At 41.1% G+C, this 10490-nt stretch overlaps 1 protein-coding gene across 3 annotated transcripts in view; it reads left to right on the top strand.

Annotated features, from left to right (window-relative positions):
• The window catches only part of gapvd1 (GTPase activating protein and VPS9 domains 1), a 32857-nt gene extending 23526 nt beyond the window's left edge, over positions 1-9331 (top strand). For all 3 annotated transcript variants that reach the window (XM_082555854.1, XM_082555855.1, XM_082555856.1), the window contains 12 exons: positions 550-896; positions 993-1080; positions 2504-2572; positions 2674-2802; positions 2907-3033; positions 3145-3257; positions 3876-4035; positions 4171-4358; positions 4603-4816; positions 5354-5426; positions 5539-5736; positions 6214-9331. In XM_082555854.1, the coding sequence (XP_082411980.1) occupies positions 550-896; positions 993-1080; positions 2504-2572; positions 2674-2802; positions 2907-3033; positions 3145-3257; positions 3876-4035; positions 4171-4358; positions 4603-4816; positions 5354-5426; positions 5539-5736; positions 6214-6354 (1847 nt within the window). In that variant the 3' untranslated portion in view covers positions 6355-9331. The remainder of the gene's footprint in view (positions 1-549; positions 897-992; positions 1081-2503; positions 2573-2673; positions 2803-2906; positions 3034-3144; positions 3258-3875; positions 4036-4170; positions 4359-4602; positions 4817-5353; positions 5427-5538; positions 5737-6213) is intronic.
• The last annotated feature ends 1159 nt before the right edge of the window (positions 9332-10490 follow it).

A 10490-nucleotide genomic window follows, 5' to 3' on the forward strand; every position in this document is an offset into this window, starting at 1 on the left:
TGCATTTTGTTTGTAGTGCAGGTGGAAATGTTTGAGAGAAGTGTGTGTGTGTGTGTGTGCGTGTGTGTGTCTGTGGGGCAAGGTGAAGGGATGACAGGTTGAGAGACCTCACCCCAGGCTCTTTGGCACTGTCCCCTTGTCCCACTGTGCTCATGGCACGAGGCTGCCATTGGAAGCTTTTCAGGAGAGCGTCTACCCTTGGAACAGGTGGCCTACACCTAGGGCTCATCTCCCACCTACATCTCTCTTTAGCAGTCCCCCCACATTTTTGTTTCTCGTGAATGTTATGTTTAGGGACTGCTCTTTAGAAGCAGGTGAGCTTTTATGGTACAGAGCAGCAATTTTTGCCCTCATAAATTGATTTGAGTTTTATTAGTATATTTAGGGCTATAAATAAAGATCCACAAATGCACTTGGAGGGAAAGAAAAGAGTGCAGTAAGCTGTTAAGTGGGTAACTTAAAGCTCAAAGAAAATATAATCAAAACTAGGGCTTCTTGAATATTTTCTCAGTGCTTTTTTTTTTTTTCTCCCTTGCCTTATTACCTCAGGCTCCTCCACGGGAACAATAGTGAGGCCAAAAGTGCACTATGCCAGGCCCCCTCACCCCCCTCCCGATCCTCCCATCCCTGAAGCCAGTGCCCTGGGGCAGGAGACTCGCCACTCTCTTTTCACACCCCACTGCTTGGCCCAGTCCGAGCTGGAACACACCAAGCAGCGCCACTCGTTCCCTGACAGGCTGGTCCGCAGCCGCAGCTCTGACATCGTGTGCCCAGGTCGCCGGCCCACGAGTGACCCCGGCCTTAACCGGCGGGTAGCAGTCGAAGAGCGCGACCCTGCCGGGGCTTTCGCCTTGGGTCCATCCTCATCCCCCAGCAAGGACTCCCTGAAAGGAGAGGTAACGAGCTGTTGTGTAGTTGGGCTGCTTTCATAGTCGGCTTTCAATAAACCACCTGCTAATGTTTGATTATAATGTGCTAATTTACATTTAAAGGTTGAGGACAGAAAAGACAGCGACGATGAGAAATCTGATCGCAACAGGCCGTGGTGGAAGAAACGTTTTGTGCCAGCCATTCCCAAAGGTAAGGAAACGGGTTACTTGCAAGTCTTTCCCTGTGCCGAGAAATGAACTTGTGATCAGTGTGATTGCAGTGTGCCTTTTATATGTTTTGTGGTTGGGGGGGGGGGGAAGAAAACATTCTCTTAATCACAACGGACAGGAAATATCACACTTTAAAGAGCAGAGCAAAAAGCAATTTATAAAGTGAGAAAGAGACTGATGATCCATGTTGTCCACTCCATTGCTGATGTTCCAGTTGGAAAATGATGTTTCTTGTTGTTTGAAGTTGCTCTAGAGACGTGTCCAGTCCTTTTTCTCTCAGGTCTCACTAGCTGCAGATTTATATAGACTTTTCAAAGCTAATCAGTCATCAGAGGAGCTTTAGCTGTGTAGATTGTATGGCTGTAGCCCTCCCAGCAGTGCTGTCAGCCAGCGGCTAATGGTCATTAGATAGACCTCTCTGTCATCAGCGCTGATAGATGACACATCTCTTGTTGGAGTTCTACTCAACAACCATCTCTCATACATCTGTCTGGGAAATAATGAGCTGTGCCTTCACAGAATTAGTGGTTATTACTCTTTAAGATAATGGTACTTCTAAAGTAAACATTGGATTGATATTCATAAAATGCAGGACTGGAAAAAGTCAAGGGCTTTGACGTCTAAACCGCCACCTCTGTAAACGCCATTGTGTTTGTCCTGCTGCTCTGCATGGTGATTCAGTCGTCCCGCAGAGCAGCAGCCTGTGCTTGAAAGGCCAACCCTGTCTGTTGTGTTCCTCACAGTGCTGTATTGGACGGCTGAGAGTGAAGTCCCAGGTAACGCTTCCATGCTGTCATCATCGAGCTAGCTTTACTGCTGGAGCCAGCGGCTGCGTGCCTTGCTGCTTTGTGCTGCCTTAGAACTGTAGAGCTGTGATGTGACACGGTGTAGCCTGAGTTCCCACAGTCGCGTTTCTCATCGACACCCGATTTTCTGTGTTTCGCTATGTTTTTTTTTTTTTATTCATTCATTCACTCATTTTTTACTCCCTGGCGAAAACAGAATATGAATGTAGATATTTCACCCAAGTTCTCCTGTGTGTGTGTCATCAAATTTTAGCATCTGTAACTCTGCTGTGTTGGTGCCTTTATGTCAATAGAATAAGCGTCAGTAGGGTTATGCACATCCATATACACTACCTCTTTTATAATTAGTTACAGTATGTCTTTGGGATATTCTGCTTTAAGCCAAAGGTCGAATTACCATCAAAATGTTTGCTTTTTCTTTTTAAAAGCATTCACTGGTCTAATACTTTGTAGATGCCATGCATTACACACTAAGATTTTTCATCTCCCATACAAAAACACCAAAGACTTAACAAAAGTGGCTGTCAACAGGCGATTTGTGACCAGGTGAATGGATTGCCACTCTGTTTTAGTTAATCACACGTTTCTGCCCCACAGCTCCAATTGCAGCATTTAGGAAAAGGGACAAACAAGAGAAAGATGAAGTTGTCCACAATATCCCGCAAGGTCAGTCATGGTTTGTTTTCAGTCTTGATTGCTAAGCAGAGATCCACCACTGTGAGTTTAATTTGAATTCAAGCTTCTTTTTTCCTCTTTCACCCTCACAGATGACCCGTTGCTCAGATCGAGCACTCAAGCCCAGGCAGCTGAGGACATCCTGGACAAATACAGGAACATTAAAAGGACCAGCCCGAGTGATGGAGCCACAGCCGGAGCCTCCTATGATGGTGCAGGAGGTCAGAGCAGAGAAAAAAAATCAAAACACCATGCATGCACGAGAGGTAGACCTGCAGGAGACATAATACATTAATATATATTTATGCTTTCTTTACTTTAACAGATCTTTGTGTTGAGGACAATGTGCATGACGCTCAGAGAGAAGACACTTTGCAGAACATTTCTGCAGATGATCTCCCAGACTCAGCCAGCCAGACGGCACAACAGCACGAAACAAAGTTCTCTTTCAGGTCATAATCCAGCACATAGCCAAGCTCTTTTTACACTGACACTTAAATTTTCTTGATGCAGATGATTCATAGATAGGGCTCAATTGATATTTTTTTTTTTCCCCCCCACAGTGATGCAAAGAAGAAGTTGAGGTTGGCTTTGTGTTCTGCAGACTCAGTGGCTCTGCCTATCATGGCTCCTGCAACTACTCGAAATGGGCTGCCTGATCACATGGATCCTGAAGGTAAAGGTGCTTGAACACCCAATAGTTAATCTATCTGGTTTCATTTCATTTGATTTTTATTTTACTAAACTGAACATGCTGCCATGCTGGATTTGTATGAATATTTCTACTGAGTACTTAAAAAAACAAACAAACGGATTATGAGGTGGAATTCATTTAAAACTTGTTTAACAAGAAATTAGAGTGTACTAATTTAGAGCAGCACCAAAAGTTTCTACAGTGTAGGTATCTTTGTCACACACTTCCATTGGGAGCGAGGCACATGCCCTTAATGTTGGCAACCATCCATCCTGCTCAGATTGTCCTTAAGCAAGACACCAAATCTGTGCCAACTTCACCTTCTGAAGGTTTGGGGCAAGGTTGAAATATGGGGGATGTTGAAAAGTTCAGTGAAATATGGTCATACGCGTGTGGCCATATAAAATAATCTCAGTTTAATCGAAAATAGGCAAGTGTTCTAACACGTCACTAAGTAAATGCAAGGAAAGGATGTTCTACCAAAACCTGATATCAAATGTTTAATACATTTATAAACTTTAATGTTACTCGTTCTTTGGGGCTTTCATTGACATTATATCTCACTGTTGTCCAATGCACACTGCTGTCTCTTGTTTTCAGAAAACGAGATTGTCTGCTTCTTGAAGATCCAGTTAGCAGAAGCCATCAACCTTCAGGATAAGAACCTGATGGCCCAGATCCAGGAGACCACTCGGTGCGTCAGCCGCTTTGACGCGCGCACCTGCAGGAAGCTGCTCGCTGCCATTGCAGAAGATTACAGGTAAATCTGGAGGGTTTGGAAAGTCACCCTTATTTGTGTGTTTTAATTAGTTTTTTTTTTTTTTTTTTAATGTAATGAAACGCAGAGCTACAGTGAAAATGATAAAATGCCTGTGTTTCTCTTTGTTTCCTATAGAAAGCGGGCACCGTACATAGCCTATCTAACCAGGTGTCGTCAGGGCCTGCAGACCTCTCAGGCCCATTTGGAGAGGCTCCTCCAGAGGGTGCTAAGAGACAAGGAGGTGGCAAACCGCTACTTCACCACAGTCTGTGTTCGACTTCTCCTCGAGCATATGGAGTCTAAGATGCTCGATTTCATTAAAGGTATTTCAATGTTTTCACATTTAGTTGAACTGAATTCTTTCTTTGCTTAGTCCTCCACATTAGAGATTCCTGCTAGTGTGACATTACTAAATACTTTACCATTGTTGTTAGTAGAATATTTTAATTTTTTTCCAAGTATTTGAAGTGCCTGCAGTCTGTCCACAAACTCGAGCGCAGCACGACGGTTACAGATACTAATGTCATTTATTGAAGATGCGAGGCTTAAATCACTTTCTCTCTCCAGCGTTCCAGGGGTGCACAGCAGCCGACGACAAGACAGCAGCAGTGGAGGATTTTCTGCGCTACTTGTACGGCGCCATGGCCCGTGATGCCATTTGGCAGTATGCAAGCGAGGACCAGCTGCAGGATGCCCAGATGGCTATCGAACGCAGTGTTATGAACCGCATCTTTAAACTGGCCTTCTACCCCAATCAGGATGGAGATATTCTCAGAGACCAGTGAGTAGCACACTGCCAAGCAAAGTGCTTCACTAGGCAGTATTGGATTTCTTTTCTTTTTTTTCTTTTTTTTTAACTGTTAGGAGGATTTAAAACTGAAACTCTAGAGATGGCAGAACTTTTATATCTTGGCCTTTATACAAGTTCACTAAAGGGCTTTTGGCTCAGTGTAAAAATGCCCTGTAAGGATCCTGTGACTAATTTCAAAATTTAAGTAAATATCCCCCATTTACTTGTATGAACATTGCATGTATAAACAGATTGCATTCATATATGTTGGTGGAATCCATGAAAGCAAGTTTTGTAGGTCAACTCCGTTGTATTACGTGACTACATTTAATTCAAGTCTGGCTTTCTGTTTCGATTTACCTTATTAGTATCCTGCTTTTGCTCATCTGTCAAAGCACTTTGTAAACAGTTGTTGCTGTGAAAGTAAGTTGATGTGTGTTATTGTTGGACAGATTGCGTTCTCTCACTGTTGTCTTAAACCCAGGTGTCTTTCTCTCTCTCTCCCCCCCCCCCTCCACACACACACAGGCTTTTCCATGAACATATCCAGCGACTCTCAAAAGTTGTGACAGCAAATCATAAAGCTCTTCAGATCCCAGAGGTATAAATATATATCTATTTTTTAACATATTCTCAGTTACCAAAGAAGGGAGATACTTTAGAGGTACTGGTACTTTAAAAGCTGATGATTTTGAAAAACTTCCTGGTTGTAGGTTTACCTGAAGGAAGCTCCCTGGCCTTCTGCACAGTCCGAGATTAAGAGCATCAATGCATACAAGACGCCACGAGATAAAGTCCAGTGTATACTGCGGATGTGTTCCACCATCATGAATCTCCTCAGTCTGGCCAACGAGGATTCTGTCCCTGGAGCAGACGACTTTGTTCCCGTCCTCGTCTTTGTCCTTATTAGGGTGAGTCTGTTCTTTATTCTTCCCTTTTTATTACCACAATGTAATTTCTTCAACTTTAATTGTAAGAATTTAGATGACTTGTTGACTTTTAAAATTAAAAAATCACCATCATAAAAACTTCTCATAAAAATGAATGCTGTGGCAAAACACCATAACGCCGCTGCTAAGCTGTGTATATTTTTATATGTAAATATGTAAAAAAAAAATAAATTAAAAAAAAAAAAAAAAAAAAAAAAATATATATATATATATATATATATATATATATATATATATATATATATATATATATATATATATACATATATATACATATATACATATATATATATATATATATATATATATATATATATATATATATATATATATATATATATATATATATATATAAAAAAATAAATAAATAAATATGATGCTGCATGAGCTTCGTTGAGTGGCTAATGCGAGCCCATCCCCACGTCTCCTCCCCTCCAGGCAAACCCGCCCTGCCTGCTGTCCACCGTTCAGTACATCAATAATTTCTACGCCAGCCGGCTGAGTGGGGAGGAGTGCTATTGGTGGATGCAGTTCACCGCGGCGGTGGAATTCATTAAGACCATCGACGATCGCAAGTGAAGCAGAACAGCCACCTGTATGGGCAGACTGCGGGGGAAGGAGCCGGGAGACTGGGAGACTTCCCAACCAACTGCTCCCTCTGCACAGCTTATAAAACCTGGCCCTCAGCCTGCTCTGTATTTGTATAGCTTGTACATAGCCAGAGACGTTGAGAGATTACAAAATATATATTACTGTACGTATGTGAACAAATCCAGGGTTTGAGCCGTAGTGGGGAAAAAAACAAACAAACAAAAAAAAGGCCTATGGGAAAAATTGGTAACATATTAACTTTGAACCTGATTTGAATTTTTCCTTTTATCTTCTTGTCTTTTCAGTCAGGTTTCCTTTTGGGGTCTGTATTAGGCATTTTATATATACATAATTACAATATGACATTAAATCAACATTATCCTGTATAAAGGGACCAGACTTCCTTGATGTGATCAATTTTTTTTTTCCCCTCCCCGGGGTGAAAGGGAAAGGCTTCCAATTAAATTACAGTATAATGTTCACTAAACCCATTGTGACACAGGAATTTACAGTGAATGATAGTTACCGGTGGGATTTAGTGACTCATAAACACTGAGATCAGTTCACAATTAACCGTACTACTCCCAAGGTTACAGTATCAAAAAAACTAATAGGGCAGCTTATATCATGAACTGTTTACCCCAATGTGCATCGATTTGGACGTAAGGGCCCACATATTTATATGAGATAAAATGTATTTATTTCTGTCATTCTGTTTAATGCTTTGTTAATCTAGTTTTTAACAATGAAAATGCATATCATGCCAATTCAAGATGTCAGAGGCAAGCGATGTTACTGTAGACTTGCTAAAAAATAATGCTTGAGTTCGGAAAGGCACCTTAGCAGTGAGTAGCCCTTAGGTGAGGATGCTGGGTGATTAACAAAGACAGGGTGAGCTCATGCACAGAGCTTTGGTGGCATTTTTTTTTTAAAAAAAAAAAAAGGAAAATAGTGCCTTTGATGTGGGGCACGCTGTACAGGTAGTTACTTTTTTTTCTCTAATATATAACCCAACATAAGAACAATCCCCACCCTTAAGTGCATACGTGCACACAAAAACCAAGACACACACACACTACTCCAACGGGCCAACCATGTCTCATTGAGACATTTTTGTCCAGCCCTCACTGCTGGCATCATAACATTACCGACTGTTGCGTCTCGGTCCCTTTAACGATATCCCCATTTCGGAATTCTAGATCCTACCTCAAAGTTGAAACCAATGAGCCTGATATCTGTCTGTACACAGTAACTGTCCTGCATTGGTTGACACCAGAGTACTGGATCTTTTTTTTTTTTTTTTTTTTTTGTGTGTGCAGTAGTTGGAAATGGTTGCAAACAGGGAAAGGAATGAAGGAAAAGTTGGATATTGACCTGCTGTGATGCTTGTTGTGGTCGCGTCACCCTTAATTAAGACAAGCCTTTGTTAGTGAACAAAGACATTTTAGTTTCTAATCTTATACCTGAGATGCCACATGTGTCCACATGGGCAGACTAGTGAACAATTGGATATTGGCTCTCTACCTCCTCATTAGTTCAACAAAGGGACTCCTGTTTATGTGCACTTATCCCCCCCTCTTTTTCTTTTTCTTTTCCCAATTTGGTGTGCTGTGATATCCCAGTGTCATTGTATCTTTCCAATTATAGAACGAGCATGTCTTTAATTCTCAAGAAATGACTAAAACTCCTTTTCTCTTGAAATCCTCTGCTTCATTTTTGTATACAGGCGTGCTACATGTATTATAGTTTTAAATAACCTGTTAGTTTTCACGGGAAATGACCTGACAGCACAATACACAGTAGTATAGAAGAGTAAATAATCAACACTATTGTTACTGACTTGCAGTTTATACTGAAGTGGTTGGTGTAGTACGTGAGTGTTTCCTTTTCTTTTCCTCTCTTTTCTTTATTTGTCTAGTGAGCGTGTGAGACGCCTGTGCGATTGGTTGACCCTCTGCCTCCTCTTGCATGAAGTCATTGAATGGTCTGTACACTGTCAATCATTGTAAACTGTTAGAATAGGATCAGTATTTGCCACAGGCCAGTAATTGAACCTGCAAGAGGATGCAAAGTTTCTGTGCCCGTGATACTTGCATATCTGAACTCAGTGGTTTATTTTGCACAAAACGGATGTATTTTCCTGGAAAATTTGAGAGGGAACGGTGCATTTTTTTGGGGGGCGAGGGGGCTTGTAGTCATCTAAAGTAACCATATTTAGATTTTAAAAAATGAGTAGCAAAGATGAGCACCATGCTGTTACTTTCAAACTGGTTAGCAGTTTATGGGTAACATCACAAATGCTTAAAAAAAACATATGTATATATACATATATCCCTGTGTGTGTGTGTGTGTGTGTGTATATATATTCGTCTACAGTAGCATATGCAAAGGATTTGTATGTGTATCTACACTTCCTTGCAGAGTCTGTGTAATCAATTTGATGAGAAAACCATGCACTGGAAAATCAAGTTGCAGGTTGCATCTATACTAATGAGGTTTATGTGATGTCACTGTAATTGGAAATACATACTGCACACAGCTGATGAAATTATTTGGACCTGGCTAATGTTTCAGATAGCCAATCGTAGCAGCTACGAATTCCCCCACCACTCACTCCCAACTGAAGTGCTGATCTAAACACAAAAAACGCGTATGATTGTGTTGGACAAATTTGTAATTTTAGCCTTGATTGTATGCAAGCCACTCTGGGCAGTGGTGTGAAGTGAGAAGGCTAAAGGAGTTCATCCATTCTTCAAAGCTTTACTGTTCTGTTCCCTGTACGATTGAGCTGAAAGGCTGAGCAGAGGAGAGAAAAAATAAGAAAGGTTTTACATCTTGCATCTAATTTTAAATTTTATTGTAAGCTTGCACAATTATGACATGCGGAGAAAGCCGGTTTGTCTTTACTGTGATTAATGCATTATGTAATTCTTTAAAACCAATAAAAGAAGCGGAAGTTTTCTTTCTTCCCCCTCCCCCCTTGTTTTTAACATTTTAAAATTTAAAATTTTGTGCTTCCCTGTTCTTCTCTGGCTCCATGAGAACGGGAGTGTCTCACACACACGCTGTACATGCACAATAGTGTATCGTTATTTTCTGGTTCCTTGGACAGTTGTAGGTATATCTGGCTGACGGTTCACACAATAGAAATGAAGGTAAGTAAATTTATGCATGGAATATAATTGTTAGTGGGGGCAGTGGAGCAGCATCATCCAATCTAACAGCCACAAATAGCAACCTCTCAGCAAACATTTCATTACTGCTGACAAGTGTTTCGGTGGATTGTAATTGGAGATATCCCCTCATCTAAAAGCCCTCCTTACTTCACCGATTGCCTCCTCTAGTACACTTTTTTTTTTCTCCCTCTTTCCCATCATAAACTTCTTCGTGGGGTGCTTTGTGTCCCCTGATGATATCTTGCAAATGTTAATTTAAATTCAAATTTTAGTGTGTGAAGTTAATTAGTTGCATAAGCCAGTGGCTAGATAGGCCAGATTTAGCGATGGGATCTTACGACTATGTGGCACTTGGCTGATTTGAGATACAAGGAGGCTTTGTTTTGTATTAAAATTCTGTGTTTTTATTGGCTCATGCTTCTGGGGGTTAACGACACCAAGATATGCGGGTCCAACAAACATGAGGTGTGATATCCCTTCCAGTTTAAGCACAGTATCAGATCAGTGGTGATCATTTCTACAGGTGATTGCAGATATATGTTGAACAAGAGGGTTTTCTTTATTTTTTACGTTTAGACATATCATTTTGTTTCTTGAAGGCATAGATTGGGTTGAAATTCCATGCAGGAGGATGGGGGGATGCTTTCACTCACTGATACTTCCCTGATGTAGGGGGACAGTGATGAAGGGCCTTCCACCATCAAACAGTGGTCTCAGGAAATCGCACAAATTCCAGTGCAGGTTAAACATGCACATGTGTGTGAAAAGTTGAAAACCAAGATGAAGCATGATAAAAGATGTTGATGAAAAGCGTGAGAACATAAGGTCTAAACACAAATGTGGGTTTTACAGGGAACAGCACAGTGTTGGCTGAAGAGCGAAATCAGCTGCTCAATTTGCAACTTACAGATGTCTAAAGGGGGTAGTGACAATAAAATATACAACAAG

The sequence above is a fragment of the Aulonocara stuartgranti genome (assembly GCF_965226115.1).
Source record: "Aulonocara stuartgranti genome assembly, chromosome: 12".
Taxonomy (NCBI): Eukaryota; Metazoa; Chordata; class Actinopteri; order Cichliformes; family Cichlidae; genus Aulonocara; species Aulonocara stuartgranti.